We start from the raw sequence: 21,361 nt of genomic DNA on the forward strand, positions 1-21,361 counted from the left end.
ATTCAGGATTTAACAGTTAAGAGAAGCCAGTATTGGAGAAAAAAGCTCTTTTCAGGGAGCATTTAAAGTGGCCTGACAATAATAAATTAGATGAATTATTGAATTGAACTAGTTTTTCAGCATCACTCTGAGACAGGACGTTTCTAATTTTAGAGATATTGTGCAAATGCAAGAAAGCAGACCGTAACATTTGTTTAAGATGCTCATTGAAAGACAAATCATGATTTAAAGAAATCCTCCCAGTGTTTCTGGATGCCTGATTAATGCAATCGAGTCTAAGTACCTGATTAGACACCAGGCCTAGATCTTTGCTTTCTCCATTCACCATTCAATTTCAATAAACATTGTCTGATCATATTTGAGGTTGTGGTCCATGTTAGAGAAAACCAGACGACTGTTTACTCCATCATAACTTTTCCCAAAGAGCACAGAGGAGTGTTTGCTCTTACGAAAGCCGTGGCTTCACTGTAAAGAGGTGCCTGCACTGGGAACACAGTGCAATGTTGTACAGTCACATAACATCCTGTCTAGACCACCCTAACTCCAAAGCACAGAATGTTGTTTTTTTTTTTTTGTGCAAAATTGTTAAATTATGCACTTCGAGCCATTACATATGCATCAGACTGCATTATAACAGCATGCCCAACTCCCCTTTACCCGAAGCGATTAAACTGTTTTGCTGTTGGCTTACTGTAAAGTGACTCACATCTCTGTTTTCATTCCAGTGGATGGAGGATGGACTGAGTGGGCAAAGTGGTCCGCCTGTGGGACAGAGTGCACCCACTGGCGCAGCCGAGAGTGTCAAGCCCCCCCACCCATAAATGGAGGAAAGCACTGCAGTGGCAGCATGATGGAGAGCAAGAACTGCACTGAGGGGTTATGTGCAAGAAGTAAGTGTCCAATATGTTGGAACTGGATGTTAAACATCAAAGCTGGGTAAATATTTGGCTTATGTATATGTATTTCTTCATGTATGTAATGTAACCTAATACTCTCCCCTGCCTTTTAATAGAGACCACCATCTGTTGAATTCACTCACTGATGCTTATAGTTGATAGAAGATGGTGTTATTGATGTATCCATAGGGGTCATTTCCCTAACAGCATAATTTCTCCTTCAGGTGGTTGTTGAATTGATCTCGCAGGCGCGGATTTCTTTGCTCACACTTTTATAAGACATATTATATTTCAAAGCTATTTGGTAAGAAACTGTATTCCCGAGGCGTTGAGCCACTGCAACATGGTGAGAGATATAAAAAAAGGGGGGGAGAGAGGGAAATCGCAGACAGATGTTTCAGGAGGAAAAATTCAGGTTCACAAGGAGAGCAGGCAACTGATCCACATCTAAAGAACCACAGATGGAGAGAGAGAGAGGGGGGAAAGTGAAAGATGTGCGTGGAGTGGGAAGCGAGCATGACACAGCCAAGTCGAAAAATTAGCACAGGGAAGAGCATATGAGAGTGAGTCAGACTCGCGCTGACACCCAATGTGCAGCCCGTGATGAGCTGGGAGGAATCCAGCTGACAGCGCATTAGAATCTTAGAGATGCACATCCACAAAAGGCAGGGCGAGAGAAATACATTCAAGCACACGCTTAAAAGACACACACACAGAGATGCAAACACGCCCAAGTATGCAGAGACAAACCTTCTAAATGCACGTGCAGCTGGGTTGCAGAAGGTGTGTGTGTCGCAGGGGGGATCATATGCACGCTCAAACCAATGCTGAGCGTCAGCCGTGTCAGCCACACACACACATGCGAGTCCTGCCATAAACAAGCTTCCACAGAGCACCCACTTTAGACGGAATACGCTGCTGTCCGATCCGGCTGCACGTAGCCGGCGTTCTAAGGAGGCCATCGGGGGAAAAAACGAGCACTCGAGTGGCTCTGACAGGGAGCGAGGATGAGAAGCACTGTGCTGTCGAAAATCTGTAAATGTGTCAGTCTGCAAACTACAAGTTACTGACTGACTTATTCATGTTCCCAGCACATCATGTATGACTATCCCGTGGTCACAAACACAAACACACCTGATGATATTAGAGCTCTTTGCATCCCTCGCACGCTTTAATCAGAAATCAGACTCTTTAGCTCACGCAATGTTAATCCCTCCGAGGATTGGCTAAATACCCCGAGTCGTAAATGTGCAAATGCTCTGAGACACCGCAAACCCTCATCTTCATCGCATCCTGGTAGATTCTAATTGCAATTGGACAAATGGCAGCATCTGGGGAAGCCATTTGTGCGTTCTGATGATGCCACGGAGAGACGCTTATTTGATTTGAGATCTAGTCAGCGACACAATCCTGAAAGATGGTTTCCATATTTCCTCAAACCACTTGGTGATGATTCACGCCGGTGTTATCGTAGGAATGATTGTTCCCGTCAGCGGAGATGTTTTTTTTGTCCTCATAGGATGAAGAGGATAACATTCAGGTTTCAGTCTACTTGGTGTCAGTCATGTACCACACAACCGCCAGAGTCCTGGTTCATTTTCTGAAGCAGCCTCATCCATATGATACTGATATTATCATGCATATGCATGTGCTGTGCCAGTGTGCCTGCACATGTGATGTGACAATAAAAGTGATTTGATTTGATATTATTCAGAGTGTTATTTTTCCTCATGCCACAAATAAACAGTTATGCTGAAATTTATCTCACATTTTCGCACATTTCTAGAAGAGGTTTGTTTGTTTGTTTAATATGAATTTATCATTTCTTGCCTGTAGTATGCATTTTATGTTCACAGATTGAGCTATTGTTTACGTTCCTGTTTTGGCTTTGTATTATGTTATTGCATCTTTCATTTGCATAACAAACCAGTCCACCCATTTTTTACATTGTTTTTTTTTTTTTTGGTTTTTTTTTCTCCTGTTCAAACAGATAAAAAGATTTCTATTGAACATACAAGCCATCGTAAGTCCACCTTCCCATGACTTTGCTCTGTCACCGCTTCACGCCGCTTGCCTTTTGCGTTGTGTGTGTCGTGTGTCTCTCTGCTCACGCAGGTTAGGACTCCTAACACCTTGCGTTAGCACGTGGGGCTGAATGCGTGCAGCTTTTTGTGTTGCCTGTCTGTCCGTGCTTTTATGTCAGCTTGCATCACGCTCAGCGTAGACACGCCTCACCTTCTTGTCCAGCCTGCTTATGAGTGTTGTTATCCACGCTTGTCTAGTGTGTTGACTAAGTGTAACATTGGTTTCAGAGCTGACTCAGTCCTAGCATGTCTCATCTTTTGTACAGAAGCTTATTGTGATTGTAAAGGGGGGGGGGAGAGAAAAAGCAGTATCTGATTACAAAATGCTGGTGTAATTACACATACTGCCCAGAATGGTTTAGCGAGAGCTACTCCGTCATGACAACTCTGTTATGGAGTGAGCAAAATGACATGCCTCTAAGCTGAGACTCCTTGATCCATAGGCTGTGTGGTAGAAGCACAGCGCTCGCAGGAGAAAAGCCCTTGATTTCTGTCTGACTCTCAGTTAATCTGTGATATAGTTTACATTTGAAGTGATGGTAATTCCTCCAGCTCAATGTGATGTGGACTCAGGGGAGAGCAGCCTTAGTAATGCACCTAATTCGCTATTGTTCCGTTTCTGGTAATAAGTGTGGACGGCTGTCCGATTCGGTTCAATCGCGCCACGTGAGCATGGGAGCTCTCCTCTTCCACAGCCTGCCTGCCTCCGGCTTTCTTATCCTCCACCCTCTCTTCAGCTCTAACCGCTGCTCTGTAGTGTCTTTGGTTGTCTTCTTTCCTAAAGCACTGCTATCCTTATCTCCTCTCCCCTCCTCAACACACTTATAATCCCTCTGTCCTCTCTACAAATCACAACCTTATCTAACTTCTTCCTGTCCCTTTTGCCAAATTGCCTCTCATCTAGCTCTCTCTCCTCCTGTGAGTCTATCTAGGCCGTCTACTCCTTCTCCTTCTCCCTCTCCTTTTTTTTTTTTTTTTGCTCCTCTTCGTCTCCCGCCAACTTTGCTCCTTGTCTTCTCTTCTTTGCTACTGTGGCGCGACTCCCTCACGTGTCTGGTTTGGGTCTGGCTGTGGCGAGCCTGCTGACCAGTCACAACCAATCACCCAGCCAGAGACGTGGGAGGGAGCTCGGTGGGGAACAGGTGAAGTTGGGGCCAAACACCCCCTGGAGGAGCTGTTTATTAATGGGCCTTTCAGGGATGATTTCTATATTTAAACTGACTACATGGTGCATAGTGACAGGCAGACCAGAGTGAAGCAATCGTAAAGTATGTCTTTAAAAACAACAAAGTGTCCACAAGTACTCCAAAGCCACAAGAATTATTGGGCCCATTCCTCATAATCATCATCATTTTTAATGCACTTCCAGTGGAACAGATGGGCAAGAAAATCCACGGGCTTTGCTCCGTGTAAAAATTCATTTCTAAGTTTCAGCGAAAGCTACGAGGCTTAAGCTGCCTGATTTTCTAGGTATGAATAAATCCATCTTTTTCTCCCCTGATACCAATGATACTCAGAGTATCTGCATATGCTCAGATAACGGGGCTCTCTTTTCCTCTGCTTACTGCATGCAGCTCACTGTTATCTTTTTTATGGAAAGTAACACTATAACAGGGGATTAAAGTCTCAGACTGCAGAAACAGTCAATTTTATCATATCATTGAAAAGACAATGCAATTACTGGTCACATAATGGCCTGTATGGTGATTTAATATATCAGATCAGTGGAGTATTTTCTCTTTGAAGCTTTTCAATATTAATTGATCTCTTTCAGTTTCCTGGACAACATGTTTATGTTGAGCTGTAATAGTACGGCGAGCACTAAAATGACCGTAACTCTAGTCGATACACCCTTTAATCAGCTTTCTGTGAAGCTTTATAGCATGTTTAAGAGCCGTTTTTAAGGGAGGAGGTGGTTTTTAGGGGTTGGGGGCAATTGATTTGACGGTGCAAATTGAGATAGACGGGGAGGGGGAGCAGGTAAATGCAATAGCATGCAGTAGGGGTCCTGTCGGGTAGTAGCGCTCAAGCCTTTGCTGCTTAGGACTTTAGCCCATGTGGTATGCGGGCTGAGTATTTTGTGCCCCATCTGTTAGATCATAATCATGCTGGGGAGGTCATTCAAGTGCAGCAACTAGAGCGTTGAGTCGGTCTGCTATTTGTGCCAGTGCTGTTTTAAAGAGAAATGAAACGAACTAGCTAAACTCATTAACAGCCACTTTAGTAGGTACACCTTACTAATAACAGTTTAGACACCTTTCTGCCTTCAGAACTGCTTTAATTCTTCGTTGCATAGATTAAACAAGATTGGCTGCACATCCATGATGTGAATCTCCCGTTCCTCCACATCCCAAAGGAGCTATACTGGATCTGTCACCAGATCTGAGATCTGTTCAATATTGAGATATATATTGTGGTCACAGAGAGATAGACATGGTCAGCAACAATACTCAAGTTGGCTGTGGTGTTTAAAAAATGCTCAGTTGTTACTAAGGGCCCCAAAAGTGTCCCAAGAAAATCTCCTCCTCACCATTACACCACCATCAGCAGCCTAAACCACTGATGCAGGCAGCATGGATCCATGCTGAGACTCATCAGACTAGGCAATGTTTTTTCAGTCTTCTATTGCCCAAGGTTGGTGAGCCTGTGTGAATTGTAACCTCAGTTATTTGTTGGAGTGGTATCAGCGTGGTTTTCTGTTGCTGTAGCTCATCTGCTTCAAGATTCATCGTGTTGTTCAGAGATGCTCTTCTGCAAATTTTGGTTGAAATAAGTGGATACTTGAGTAGCGTTGCCTTCCTATCAGCTCAAAGCAGCCTGACCCTTCTCCTCTGACCTCTGGCGTCAACAACAATACCACATTCAAAGTCACTTAAATCACCTTTTTTCCCCATTCTGAGGCTCAGTTTGAACTTCACCAGGTCATCTTCACCATGTCCACAGGCCTAAATGCAATGAGTGGCTGCCATGTGATTGGCTGATTAAATATTTGCATTAAAGAACAGTTGAACAGCCGTACCTATAAATGTGAGCAGCTATGCCAGCCCTGATCTAAAAAGGCTGAAAACACAAATTGATTTATTTTAACACAGATAAATCTGATTTTTTTTTTTTTATTAATAACAGATGTTACTAATTACTAATTAGAGGTCATTTCCTGAGTTCTAGGAAAGTTATTTTTACCCCACTCAATACATTGACCCCCAACAAATTGGATTTACAGCTATATAAGAAAAAAAAAAAGATTTTTTAAAATATATTTTTTATGTTCAGGACTCTGTTTTTAGTCTGATGATGAACTAATGAATTAATCAGCAAATGCTTTCAGCACTAACTTAGACTTCCATGACTAATTTATTCTGCTTACTCTACAGCATGTAGTAAATCAGATGATATGCCATACATTATGCTTCCTTCCCTCATGGTTTTCCCTTGCAGATGTAAATGTGTGTTTTCATCTGAGTCTCTTGATGATGTTTTGGCTTTCTGTCCCTCTTTCAGCCCTGGCTCCAGGTATGGGTGTAGCAGTCTACACGGTTCTCGTGGCCCTGCCGCTGAGCGTAATAATGGCACTGTGCGTGGGAGTGCTCGCATACCGCCGCAGATGCCGACATCTCCACGGAGACATCACCGATTCTTCATCAGCTCTCACCACCGCGTTCCACCCTGGCAACTACAAACCTCCCAGACAGGGTGAGTTTGCACACGCATGCACACTCGCGTGAGTCGGCAGGTATTTGCACTCAATTTTTTTTTGCATTATTCCTTTTTTCCCCACAGCTATTCTCGTGTTTTTCTTATTTTCATAGAAACACTGTCCCTGCTCATTTTTATCATCGCGTTGCTATTTATATCATCCCATAAATTAATTCTCTTATACCATTATCTCCTCTCAGTCAGCTCTCCATTCTTTACTGCGTTACATTTTTTACATTTTAAACATTCGTCATGGTGTCCTTTCTCTTGCTCTTGCCATCAAATATTAATTAGCAACATTAATCCATTCCACTGGCGTCACTTTCGGCTCTCTCAGCCCTGCTCGTGTCATTTCTAGTGATAAGCTCCTCTCTTCTCCCGTACCCACAGATAACCCTCACCCTCTACATCCCTCAGCTCCTCCAGATCTGACAGCCACAGCGGGGGCTTTCCGTGGGCCGCTCTTCTCCCTCCAACAAGGGGTCAACGACAGCCCCCACAAAATCCCCATGACCACCTCTCCGTTGCTGGACCCCCTGCCCAGCCTGAAAATCAAGGTGTATAACTCCTCCACGCTTTCTTCCCTGGAGCTTCCCAATGACATAAGCTCAGGTGACGGAGAGATCCTCAGCTTAAAGTCGGTGGGTACCGTGGGCAGAGAGCGAGAGTATCACACCCACACGCTATCCAGAGAGGCTGGGTTGAGTACAAGCGCCACGCTTGGAAATCTAGGAGGACGCCTCACTATTCCCAATACAGGTACAAAGCTGATTTGTAGCTAGTGATAACTAAAGACACCTTTAGATGCATTGAAGACAAGATAAGTCATGACCCCCTTCTCTTTTTTAGGTGTAAGTTTGCTGGTCCCCCCTGGCACAATCCCCCAGGGGAAGTTCTATGAAATGTACCTCATCATCAACAAGTGGGACAAAACAACGTGAGTGCCCCTTAGTTCTTTAATTCTTTATTTCTCTTATCTGTTTCACCCATAGAAGGCAGAATAGACCTTAGTCTCACCTCAATCAGAAAACTTTCCGTTGCAAGACTCGCTTCCACTTCTGAGCATAAAAATATCAACAACTTGTCCCAGCCTTTAACTTAAAATTGAAGAAGCTACTTTCAGCTGCTCCCTTATTCGTAAGGGTTCACCACGGCGGGTAGTTCCTGGTGTTTGATTTAAGTTAGGATGTTCCAAACATATCTGCCATTTTCTTTTAAAAATGAAGCGTGTGCATGTGTGTGATATCTACAGGTTACCCTCTGAGGGCAGTCAGACTGTACTCAGTCCTGTGGTGAGCTGTGGTCCATCTGGTATGCTGCTGAATCGCCCCGTTGCCCTTACTTTGCCACACTGTGCCCAACTAGACACGCCAACACCTGACTGGACTCTCACACTGAAAACGCAAACGCATCAAGGAGCATGGGAGGTGAGAGAGCCTCACGCTGGTATCAAATGATGAATGCCTTCCCTTTTTTTTGCTCTTTTTTTGTGTCACTGATTGCTCCTTTTATCCCTGTTCAGGAGGTGCTGACTGTAGGGGAGGAGACTTTGTCGTCCCCATGCTACCTGCAGCTGGAGGAGGAGTGCTGTCACATTCTCATGGAGCAGCTAGGAACATACGGCCTTGTGGGCCAGTCGTGCCCTCCACAGCCTGCCTGCAAGCGCCTGCAGCTGGCTCTCTTCGCCCCCCGCGCACCATGCCTCTCCCTGGATTACAGCCTCCGGATCTACTGTATCCATGACACCCCACATGCACTCAAGGTGCTGCTCTCATGTTTATGCATCTGTGTGGGTTTATATTACTGTCTCCTCACGTGCACTTTAAGCTGTTCACCCTGTTGCTTGCCTGCGATTTCCTGTCTCTGTTGCTTTCTATTCATTTGTCTTTCTGCTCTCCCGAAGCATTTTCCTATACTCGAAAACATTCCAAAATTAATTAGGTCTTATTTATTCCACGTTTTTTATTTCCTTAGCAAAACATGGTACCCATACACATATACAGTGGGACTTCCAAAGGTGTGTAAACTTAAAAATAAATAAATACTCATCAGATAAGCTGAAAAATACCCTTGTTTGAGTTGATTATGTCACTAAAGAGAGATATAACACGACTCTGAAGACATGCGAAGCAAAAAATAATGTAACACAAAAGATCCTGCATAAGACTTGGACATGCAAAACCAAAAAGCATAGCAAGAAATAAAATTAAATGAACTATAAATAGAAAATAACATAGACAAGGTGTATTATATTGAAGCATGTCACGGAATAAAAACATTAAAAGTTAATATAACTTATTTCCATAGTGGTTCTGGGCGATAGAGGAATACCATCCCCTTTCAACTCTGCAGATCCATCTCATTTCTCCAAATTAAATTTGGTGCAATACATTGAGTTTTCATGTCCCGCAGGAAGCAATGGCTCAAAATAGTAGAGCAAAATACAAAAACTATACCAAACACAAAGTGAGTGTTCGATTCAGGGGAAAAATATTTTTCCTCTCTCAGACCAGCCAGGATAGTAAACACGAGTGCGCTGTGTGCAGAATATTGGCATCCCGCTGCATGATTTCTGGCTGGAAAAGTTCAAACAGCTTTTAAACTGTTAGCTCAGAGCATTTCCATTTGGACACATTTTAATTAGGCATCTTTTGAAAGCATGATCTTGCAATGCGAGGGGATGAGCCCGCGCTAAAACCAAATAAATAAAGCCCTAAGCCCGTCTTCTATGGCTTTCTGTGCAGGAGGTGCTGGATTTGGAGAGGAGTCTGGGTGGAGTTTTGCTGGAAGATCCCAAGCCGCTGCTCTTCAAAGATAGCTACCACAATCTGCGACTGTCCATCCACGACATTCCCCACACTTACTGGAGAAGCAAACTTCTGGCCAAGTACCAGGTGACATAATGCAGCAGACTCGTTATAGATATATGCATATATATATATATATATATACATAATATGCATTATATGTATGCCTGAAGTCCAACTGATATTCACCAGATTTCTAAATAACCTTATCACATCAACATCATTAGGCATTGCAGATTTGCAGCATTTAGGTTTTTGATGTCACAGACCTAAACTGTTTTTGACATTTCATGATTGTGGTTTTAAGTGAAACACCACCACACTCATGTTCTTTGTGAAATGACTTGTTTCTTCCATCAGTCCAGTCTGGCGGCACGTGAATAGAAGAGAACAGAACACAGAAGCTTTAAAAAAGCTGATACAGACCAGTGACAAATTAAGGTGTCTTTTTAAATTGCAGGGCAGCTGAGCACTGGCTCTAAAAAGTCTCTGGCAGTCTACTGAAGTGATTAAACAGTGTTTTTTAAAAAGATATTCCCTCATTTAGGGTTTTAATCATGGTGGCGGCGAGAGCTGTCTAAAACCTCAGTCCAAAATCTCCCATAGGTGTTCAGTTGGCTTGAGCTCTGATGATAGTGATGACCATGGCATATAATTTAAACATTTTCATGCCATAAGGATGGGGACATTGTCATCCACAGACCGACCACTCCCACCAGGATAGAAAGGTTTCATTTAAGGATGAAGCTGATCGCTCATGCCAACTTTATACTGTGCAGTAGCCTGCAAAATTATACCAGCAAAATGCCTCCCACAGCTAAACAAAACAACCAGATCAACTCACTGGGGTGCTCAGGCTTTTCCTTTAATTTGTCATAATGAGCAGTACTACACAAGCTTAAACAGTAATCTTGCTTCATTTCAATAAGAGGGCTATTTTACAAATGTTATAGCATACTTGACTGCTGTAAACACTCAAAGTCTCTCCTGCATTCTTTTCGCAGGAAGATTGCAGTCTGAACCGTTTCTGAATAAACAAACAGAAAATCTGATAGCGCTTCTAATTTATGGACAGTGCGATTTAGAAATAAATTATCCTCCAACGCACAGAGACCCAGTTGGTGGAAACACCCACTATCAAAATAAAGCATACTGCACAGACCTTTAATGGAAACTGCATTCTAGATGATCCCAGATTGTGCTGCTCGGGAAGAGGTCGCTTTAATCACAGTGGTAGAGAGCCTTTTTTTTCCTGGCTTTTCCTGTTTACCACTTTTGCCTGTGTGACAGGAGATACCGTTTTATCACATTTGGAGTGGCAGTCAGAGACCCCTGCATTGCACCTTCAGCCTGGAGAGAGGCAGCCTGGCTGTGTCGCAGCTCACCTGTAAGATCTGCGTCCGGCAGGTGGAAGGGGAGGGACAGATATTCCAGCTGCACACTGACATCCAGGAGGTAATGGTGACGTCTGAGAAAATGCTTGCGCACACACGCGCACACACAGATAACGCTGCAATGCAGCTGCACAGTTACTCCAATCAATACAAAGGTTGGTCTCAGTGCTTCTCGACGCCTCTGTTCTTCCAGACTTTACCTCCGCACTCGCCCCTCCCCTCAGGAGGAACGTGCCTACCTTCCTCTCAAGTGGGACCTTATGCCTTTCGCTTGCCTGACTCCATCCGCCAGAAAATCTGCGCCAGTTTGGATGCACCCAGCGCTCGAGGATGTGACTGGAGGCTACTGGCTCACAGTCTGGGCTTTGACAGGTCAGATAAAGCACGTTTGTTACTTGAGTTGCATTCTGAAACGACTGTAGGAGCTGCAGTGTTCATCATTGTCTGATATGAGATGATTTAAAGAGGCCTCAGAGGTCAGTTTAGAATTGGGTTTAAGTGAATTAAATTTAGACAGACGACTATGAAAAGTCATGTTATATCTGCCCATACTGATTAGAATCTCAAAAGCTGGGCTTGAATATTAAGTTAAAAAATATGATTCAGTCATGCGTGTTATATAATGTTACAAAAATCCATCTTGCTAATTATCTAACCATGCCTTTGAAATATGATGCTTAGCTGGGTATCAGTATTGGAGTGTCAGAGGTTTTTCCTCCAGTATGTGCAACATCCAGTAATGACCAAAAAAAGAAAAAAGAAAAAGATAATCAGTGATGAAGAACTGTTTTTGCTCTCTCCTTTTTCTTCTCACGACTTGCGCCTTCTTTCCTTCATCCAGGTATTTGAACTACTTTGCCACAAAGCCCAGCCCCACAGGTGTTCTGCTGGACTTATGGGAAGCATGTCACCAAGGTGACGCAGACTTGGTCTCTCTGGCGACCGCACTGGAGGAGATGGGCAAAAGTGAGGTGCTAGTTGTCATGACAACTGATGGGGATTGTTGATTGGTCAAGAAACAAGAGAGCAAGACTTTTTTTTTCCTCTCTCACCACCACCGCAATGAAAATACCTGCCTATGAATGAATATGCACACACGCCAGCGCAAATCATAAACCCACAGAGCATTTTGGTTGCTTCACATAAACTTTATTACCTCTGCCTCATTTCCCTTTTCACTGGCCCTGAGAAGATCAGCCACTGTAGCTCCATGGCCACCATAACATATTCCCATGCGTGCCATCCACCTGCTAACCCGATTCGGCTTGAGCCCTCCAAAGCAACGTTGCATCTGCGAGGTATAAAAAAAAAACTATCCGAGGGTACCAAGGCATAAAGTGGCTCTAAAGTTGTCTGTCAGACATGGTGTTGACTGCCTTTGAATGTTGAAAATGGCTCCATGCTTGTATATATAAATATGAGTGCTTTGGGAAAAAATGGAAACGTTCATGTATTCAGCACGCTGAAGCACGCACAACGACACAAACGCTAACGCGGGATGGCCTGTGTTTCAGTAGCAGCATGAAAGTGCATGATTTAAGAACACCCTCACCTCATGGCAGAGGACTTTTGTTTCTTCATTGTCATCGCCATGTGTGCGCTGAAGGACAGGCAGCACCGACCTGCCTCCAGCCTCCCCAGACTGCACACACTCCAACACACACACAGGCAGAGCAGTCATTAATCGGCTCTGAAGCAGGCAGGCTAGGATTTCTCATCTAACTGCTTCGACTGATGACAAATCGTGTAACGATCGAACCCTCAAGGTTCGAATTTTTTGGGCGTAAAAAAAAAAAGCTGCCTCTCCTATGTTGTAGAAGTGCGAATTTTTGAAGTTTGCTTCAGAATTGGCGAATAACTAGACTGACTCTTTATACCAACAAACGCCTCAAAGCCTTGGCATATCATTCCGACTCACAGGGGTGTTTCTCTTTCATCTCTCCTTGCATTCCTCTTACGCTCTGCCACACTTCAATCTTTTGAGAATAAACTGCAGGAGAGCTTTCTGGTCATCCCTTAAAAAAACATCAACAAAAACAAAGTTTCCTTTGGGGAACGCTTTCATTTATTGTCCAGATTTGTGGATTCTTTGTTTTCTGTTTCTTTTCCTTTTACTGTCACTGGTGTTACGATCATGTAGAGCCTGTTTTAACATCTGTGCTTGTTTAGGCTACTGATCTGCTGTGTATTATTTTTTTGATCCTAGTAGAGCACGCCAAAATTGGAGAGTTAGGACACAGTGGATGTCTCTCTTGTGAATAACAAAACTATGTTTATTTCTGGGTTGTTGTTTTTTTTAATCTTGTGCATCAATTCAAAAAATGTAAAATATAATCTGTAAGACATGATTGGACGGGGGGTCAAGTGTCCTGATGAATTTGCTGCACGCTGTAATTTGGAGGCTTTGCTGTAATTGAAGGCCATTTCCCGAGATCACACATGATTGTAGGATAGAATAGCCCTGCTTTGAATCAAATGGGCAGCAAGGGGACCGTGAAACTTACCTCAATCTGTTCTCTGTCCCCCACTTATCTATATGTCCATATGTCCATGCATCGCCCTGTAGCTCATTCTGCCTCCCTTCTCTCAACTCTTTTAATCTGCCTGCTTTGTGGTCAGGGTCCTCAATCTGTTTGCATTGTCACTATTGTTCCGTCAGCTTAAATGCTTTCGTCTGTAACATTATCTTTGCCTAAGTTCTGTGTTATTGAGTCTTTTTTATCCCTCTAAGCAAAAAAAGTGTTCATATCTTAAAACAACCACAAGAACCAAAACACAGGCAGTATCCCTCCTCCTCAGCAGTGAGTCATGTCACTGTTTTGTGTGAATGAACCGTGTGTGTGCGCATATGTGTGTGTGTATGTGAGAGTGGATGTGTGTGGGCAGGTGGGTGTGCGCGTACAGTATGTGCACATTCTTAAGATCTGTCATTTCTCTTTGTAAGTGCTATGCAAGTACATAAGAAAAAGTGAAGCGTTTTGACTTCTTTTGTTTCCTGGAAGAGTAAGATTCTATTTTTTCAGATCAGGACATTGACAGGGTTTTGATTTTGTATCCTAAATTGGTTTAGGAGTAGTTTTAACATTTTTTCGGTGATGCTAGTCTGTGTGGGGATTCTCCATCCGGAGAACAATTGGATCACTGACCAAGAAAGCTGCTACCTTAAAACAAAAAAGCACACGTGGGAAAACAAAGTGGCACAGCGACTGACATGATGACCTCGTGCCCTGCAGGTCTTTGCCCTGAGGAAAAATACCTGGACACAATCTGTTCAGTACTTTGGATCCCTGAACACTGCAGGACTTTTTTTCTTTCCACAAGTCTTGTTACAGAGACTGACTAGCTGTAGAGTACAGTGTTTATTTGTCCAGATTTTTTGAGTGTCTGCTGGATCTTTGGCCATATCTCTGGATAATTTATGCTGGAGCTGTACTGGATTCAAAACGTGCTCCCGTCAAAGAGAGAAAAAAACTACCCTTTGTTCAAGAAGACAGACATTTTTACAAAAAACACCCAAAAACAAAACTAAAAAAAACTAAAACTAAATGGATTCAGTGACATGATTTCATCTCTGTAAAGTACTAATTGTAAATAAATGTCTAGCCTTCTTACCTGTAACTAAATATAATTTTTATGCAATAAATTATATTTCTTAGTTTAACAGCTGTGTGTTTGTGTTTTGCTCTTTATTGCACTAAAGCCTGCTATTGCACTGCCATATCTCAAATAATGCATAGAGCTAATTGCGAGCTTCTTCAGCGCTTAGTACTTAGCACTGAAGGACAGAATTACAGTTAAATGGCATCTGTGGTTTTGTCAATTATACCCATTTTCACAGAAAATGCAGAGCTGCTCAACCTGTCCCTCTTTACCTCACACTTCACTGGAAAATTCCCTTTAGGTCCATTTAGCTTTAAAAGCTTTTAACTGGCAGGCCGTCTGGTCTTCACATTAACATGGTCTTGGAGGTACTGATAGTGGCCTTTAAAGACTGCCTTGGGTGTTTAGATTGAGGATTCTAACCTCAGTTTTCCTTTATGACTGGGCAATGAGTGGGAAATGATCAGATGAGGCTCTCATATCGAGAAAATATTGTGTCATCTCTATATGGAGCGTGCGTTGCTGTAAGATAGACAACACTTTGCACCTGTTTCATTGGTGGCTGACAGTGCGTGAGATAACTGAACCTTGTATAGTGTATAAAATGCTGGTATAAAAGCTGACTGTAGCTTCAGCCCTGCACAGGATGTTTTTGTATTTTAAAGAAAAGAAAATGAGAACATGCAGCATTAACTAAACATAATTTTCTCCTTTTTCGCATGATAACAGTCATCGCTGAGCCTACAGCATTTTAAATAAGTGTGTGACCATATGAAGAGCACTTCAGGCGCTGGTGTGAAACATGCACCCAGAACTAGCCTGTCAGTGGTTCCAGTCCAGCCCACTGTGAAGCCATTAATAATTCAGGTTTCCCAATAAAATACACTGCTATTCCTGGTGTGGTGATGCCAGCGCTACTACTCTGTCCCTGAACTCTATGGAAAGTTATTATTTTTAAATTCTGGTGAGTGTTTATGGGTTAGTTCCCAAAACACTGTAGATGTGAAGCTTTTGTGTCTGTGCTCTGTAATGCTCGTGTAATGACAGCAGGCTGAATGAATAAAGAGTAATGGGGGTTTGGGGGAGGGGGGTCATCATAACTAGGTTACAGTTGCTTTACTGGTTCACCCTAGTAAAAGATCAAACTGAGCTCTATAGTAATGTGCGAAAGTCTTGAGCCAGCCCTCCATCATTTATTTTTATTTTGCTTCCAAGGAGCCAGACTTTCTTGTCATTTTTAAAGTAAAGTTAAAGTGATCTTGAGCAACAGGCTGTGTGACATCAGCTGCTTTTTCACTCATTTGCAACCCATACGGTAATGTTTTGGTTTCATTTGTTAAGCCTCGCCATATCTGAGCATGGTGTGCGCTGTGTCCTTAAAAGAATTTAAGGGAACTGAACAAGTGGAAGACAAAAAAAAATCTAAACAAAACAAATAAACATTCTCTACAGCAGATGAATAGTATCTGAAAGTAATGAACTGAATACATATCAAAAAAGATCCGGCAAAGACCTGATGCAGGATACAGAGATGTATCTGGCACTCAGTTGATCCATCTACTGGTCACTAAAGCTTCATCAGAAATGGTCTCAGTGGATGGGTGGCTGTCAAGAAAAAGACTGAGGTATGACAAATTACACAAGAACTGTGCTAAAAGTCTGTGGTAACCGCTCAAGTTATTATCAATATGTATGGAAAAGGTCAGGAGACAAGTACAACAGAGTATCTAAAGCCATCTGTAAAACAGAGTGGAGGCTACATTTCCACCAGTGGTGTTGTGGATCTTGTTAAAAGTCATGGAATTATGAACGCAGAAAAGATTTTGATCCATCACGTGATACTGTCTATAAAGCATCTGATTGACTGTGGATTCATTTTTATAGTATGACAGTGATCCCAAATAGAATGCCGGTACAGTGAAAGAATACCTGGACGGAAAAACGCACAGTGGAACACTATCAGTCATGGATTGGAGCCTGAACATAAAAAATGTTGAAGCAGTGTAGGATCATCTTCACAGGGAACAAAACAAAAGGCAGCAAACATACTAAGAAGAGCTTTGAATATTCTTCAAGAAGCTGGAAGAACTATTCCTGACGACTATTTAAAGAAATGACAAAAAAGCTTTACTAAAAGATTTCAGGCTGTGTTGAAGAATAAAGGTGATCACACCAAATATTGACTTTCAAACTTGTTAGAAGCCTACCTTACTGTGTGTTTTTCTTTATATAATTTATGTTTGTGCACGTTTCAATAAATCGCTGCTTCTCCTCCCTGTTTTGCTCGTGTTTTTCTTCTTACAGGTGTTGGAATTGTTCTATACAAGAGAGGTACACAACGAGACCTGTGGATGTGTTGTTCTACAGTGCCCTCTCCAGGCAAATATGGGCTAATGATTTAAGCATTATTTTTTTATGCATTTATTTTATTGGAGTGATAAATGTGATATATGCACAAAGCCACAATATTTAACATGACTCCTTTTTTGCAAGAGAGAAAACAATATCAAGAAAAGTTTGAAACTGTACTCCCGTCACATATAGACATAACTGACACTTTTACGTCAGCAAGGAAAGATGACTTTACAACTGAAATCTACATATTGTATTACATTATAATTTGTTAGTTTGATTAAAGAAGCGGCACAAATCAATTACTACACTGCATTACTCTTTCACCATGGCTGTATTCTATATACAGTGGGGCAAAAAAGTATTTAGTCAGCCACCGATTGTGCAAGTTCCCCCACTTAAAATGATGACAGAGGTCAGTAATTTGCACCAGAGGTACACTTCAACTGTGAGACACAGAATGTGAAAAAAAAATCCATGAATTCACATGGTAGGATTTGTAAAGAATTTATTCGTAAATTAGGGTGGAAAATAAGTATTTGGTCACCTCAAACAAGGAAAATCTCTGGCTCTCACAGACCTGTAACGTCTTCTGTAAGAAGCTTTTCTGTCCCCCACTCGTTACCTGTATGAATGGCACCTGTTTGAACTCATCATCTGTATAAAAGACACCTGTCCACAGCCTCAAACAGTCAGACTCCAAACTCCGCCATGGCCAAGACCAAAGAGCTTTCGAAGGACACCAGGAAAAGTATTGTAGACCTGCACCAGACTGGGAAGAGTGAATCTACAATAGGCAAGCAGCTTGGTGTGAAAAAATCAACTGTGGGAGCAATCATCAGAAAATGGAAGACATACAAGACCACTGATAATCTCCCTCGATCTGGGGCTCCACGCTAGATCTCATCCTGTGGGGTCAAAATGATCATGAGAACGGTGAGCAAAGATCCCAGAACCACACGGGGGGACCTGGTGAATGACCTGCAGAGAGCTGGGACCAAAGTAACAAAGGTCACCATCAGTAACACACTACAACGGCAGGGAATCAAATCCCGCAGTGCCAGACGTGTTCCGCTGCTGAAGCCAGTGCATGTCCAGGCCCGTCTGAAGTTTGCCAGAGAGCACATGGATGATACAGCAGAGGATTGGGAGAATGTCATGTGGTCAGATGAAACCAAAGTAGAACTTTTTGGTATAAACTTAACTCGTCGTGTTTGGAGGAAGAAGAATACTGAGTTGCATCCCAAGAACACCATACCTACTGTGAAGCATGGGGGTGGAAACATCATGCTATGGGGCTGTTTTTCTGCCAAGGGGACAGGACGACTGATCCGTGTTAAGGACAGAATGAATGGGGCCATGTATCGTGAGATTTTGAGCCAAAACCTCCTTCCATCAGTGAGAACTTTGAAGATGAAACGAGGCTGGGTCTTCCAACATGACAATGATCCAAAACACACCGCCCGGGCAACAAAGGAGTGGCTCCGTAAGAAGCATTTGAAAGTCCTGGAGTGGCCTAGCCAGTCTCCAGACCTCAACCCCATAGAAAATCTGTGGCGGGAGTTGAAAGTCCGTGTTGCTCGGCGACAGCCCCAAAACATCACTGCTCTCGAAAAGATCTGCATGGAGGAATGGGCCAAAATACCAGCTACTGTGTGTGCAAACCTGGTAAAGACCTATAGTAAGCGTTTGACCTCTGTTATTGCCAACAAAGGTTATGTTACAAAGTATTGAGTTGTATTTTTGTTATTGACCAAATACTTATTTTCCACCCTGATTTACGAATAAATTCTTTACAAATCCTACCATGTGGATTCATGGATTTTTTTTTTTCACATTCTGTCTCTCACAGTTGAAGTGTACCTCTGGTGCAAATTACTGACCTCTGTCATCATTTTAGGTGGGGGAACTTGCACAATCGGTGGCTGACTAAATACTTTTTTGCCCCACTGTATATATATATATAAAACTCAGAAACTAAACACATTTGTTAGATCAAATCCAATTTAAATAATTCCCATCAGTATAGGTTTCATAGCAGTATGTATATTTAAAATATTTGTAAAGGATTTGTCTGCAAAGAAAACTGTTTTTGGGTCACTTGTTAAAATATTTTTTGGTCTATATTAGTAAACAGTGTTGGGACTAACGCGTTATTAAGTAACGCGTTACAGTAACTACGTTATTATTGTGGTAACGAGCACGGTAACTAGTTATTATGCCAAAATCAGGAACGCGTTACTCGTTACTGGGATTTAGATTGGCTCGTTACTCGTTACTTCATGTGGTGGCTATCGCGGAGCTTCCACAGATTCAGTAACATTAGAAAGTGGTGGAGGCAGCAGGTGGATGAAGGAAAAGGGACGCAGAAGGAAAAGAGACCCGAGGCGGCCGCCGGTCCAAGTGTGAACTGAACTTCAGGTAAGAAGTTATGACCTGCAGTCTCTCTGGGTCAGATATAAACTGAGTTTAGGTGTAGTTTATTTTCGTTGTGCTGACTTTTTCCGTACTGCGTGCTAGCTAGCATGACGGAGTTTCTATACAGCTGGATGGTGCTATGAAGTTAATGATGTTGAACTTTATTTTGTTCATAAGTTATTAGAGTTGCCAACCATCCCGTCTGGTATTCAGAGAAAATATTACGCGTTTCTTATTGAGGTGAAAAGGAACAGTTTGTCCCGTAATTCAGCTACAATGGAAAAGGCACAAAACTGGATTTATTCTGTGTCTTTGCTGCACAGCTGCCTCTTCTTCTCTCATTCTCCCCCCTCCCTCTCCCGTTTCTACTTCAATCATGAAAACTGATCAGTGATCAGCTGATCGGCTCTCTTGTTTGTTTATCGCTCACTTTGCGCCGAAAGAGGAAACCAGCGGATGTCGCGCTAAACAACAGCAGCACTTTTAAGCTTGATCAGCTGTTGTTAGAATTTATTTAATATTAATTTCTAGTATCAGCTGATGTTGACTGGAGCCACAGCTGCAAAAAAGATGCTGGTCATGATATCGGTTTGGTTATCTGGTGAGAGGGAAACATGAAGATGAAACCAGGAGATGTCCTTACTGAATCATCAGAGCTGAACAGGTGATGGAGAAACAGGTTTACCTTTTAGGTGACATGAATGAGTTGAAGTTATGAACTGTTTCTGAGAGACAAATAACACCAGGATCCTTTTCTACATAGCTGACAGCTGGTAACTGTGCAGGGGCGGGTCTAGCAAAGTGTTGCCAGGGGGCCAGGTAGGGCATTAACAGGGAAAGGGGGCACAAAGAAATACTTTTCTTTCTTATTCTCATTTAAAATGTCTAGCTTTTAAAAAATAATAATCTGAATCTTACAACAAACGATTGATAGATTGATGCATATATACCATCAAAACAGTGTACATCACTGTCACAACAGTGTTTATTTTCATTCAAAGGCTTTATGATTTTTCCTATAATGGTGGGCCGGTCTCTAGTCAAAATGCCCGGGACAATTTTCTGTCCCAGTCCAGCCCTGTATGCAGCTCATCTGCAGTCTGGTGTTACCTACATCTTCCTATTCAGAAGGCAGAATTTCCGAGTTCTGAGTACAATCAAAGCACCACGACTGCAGTTTTTGTGTTGATGTAAAAGGCGCACATGACACTGTGACGTAGGCTAGAATCATGGCAGCAGTCAATGACGGTCCAGGCGTGGGATTTCTCTAGTGGAAATATGCACATTATCTTTTCCTTTCTATTGGTAGGTGGCACAGTGCACTTGTGGCAAGTAAGCAAGCTAGAAGACTGGCAAAGTTATGGAAGCAACACATTAACAAGAGAATTATGAGTAAAACCAAAGTTACTTTCCCTAGTAACTAGTTACTTTGAAAGTAACGAGTAACTTGAAGTAACTGAGTTACTTTTGAGAGAAGTAACTAGTAATGTAACTAAGTTACTATTTTAAAGTAACTTACCCAACACTGTTAGTAACACACGGCAATGCACGCTCCATATAGAGATGGCTCTACATAGTAAACTCTTCTCTTTTTGCACAATTCAAACATTTTTCACATAGAAATTGTTGCACTTTGTAAAAAAACAAAATGAAACCTATTAACAGCAAGGATCACGTAACAGCAGTGTTCACTGTGTCTGAAAATTTGTGAACATGAGACATTTGTTTTCAGTATTTCATTACTTAAACCCGCGCTTTTCATTTAAAAAGGCTGTAGCGGAAAGTGTTTGTCTCTATAGTGACAAGACTTCCGGTTTTTCCTTCCCCACAACCCATTTTAAGATAAGATAAGATAAGATAAGATAAGATAAGATAAGATAAGATAAGATAACCTTTATTAGTCCCATGCTTGGGAAATTTGTTTTGCTACAGCAGTGGACAGTGCAAAGTTGCAAAGAAAAATTAGAGAAAATCACTGGAATAAGATATCAATAAGATACTGTACACAATAGGGTAGAATAAAATAAAATAAAATACTATATACAATAGAATAGAATAGAATAAAATACAAATGCTATATACAATATGAGTATAATACAACGATGCCAGAAAGA

General features: G+C 42.2%; 1 protein-coding gene across 4 annotated transcripts in view; it reads left to right on the top strand.

The window, feature by feature from the left end:
- unc5b (unc-5 netrin receptor B) overlaps positions 1-14,486 on the top strand; it is a 53,251-nt gene extending 38,765 nt beyond the window's left edge. The window contains exons 7-17 of one of the 4 annotated variants that reach the window (XM_026189910.1): positions 726-890; positions 2,887-2,919; positions 6,482-6,673; positions 7,067-7,435; positions 7,526-7,613; positions 7,929-8,103; positions 8,199-8,438; positions 9,421-9,570; positions 10,774-10,938; positions 11,071-11,249; positions 11,719-14,486. In XM_026189910.1, coding sequence (XP_026045695.1) covers positions 726-890; positions 2,887-2,919; positions 6,482-6,673; positions 7,067-7,435; positions 7,526-7,613; positions 7,929-8,103; positions 8,199-8,438; positions 9,421-9,570; positions 10,774-10,938; positions 11,071-11,249; positions 11,719-11,884 — 1,922 coding nt within the window. In that variant the 3' untranslated portion in view covers positions 11,885-14,486. Of the gene's footprint in view, positions 1-725; positions 891-2,886; positions 2,920-6,481; positions 6,674-7,066; positions 7,436-7,525; positions 7,614-7,928; positions 8,104-8,198; positions 8,439-9,420; positions 9,571-10,773; positions 11,250-11,718 lie in introns of all 4 variants that reach the window. The other 3 variants (XM_026189911.1, XM_026189909.1, XM_026189912.1) reach the window with 3 other exon arrangements.
- The last annotated feature ends 6,875 nt before the right edge of the window (positions 14,487-21,361 follow it).

Source organism: Astatotilapia calliptera, chromosome 13, assembly GCF_900246225.1.
Source record: "Astatotilapia calliptera chromosome 13, fAstCal1.2, whole genome shotgun sequence".
NCBI lineage: Eukaryota > Metazoa > Chordata > Actinopteri > Cichliformes > Cichlidae > Astatotilapia > Astatotilapia calliptera.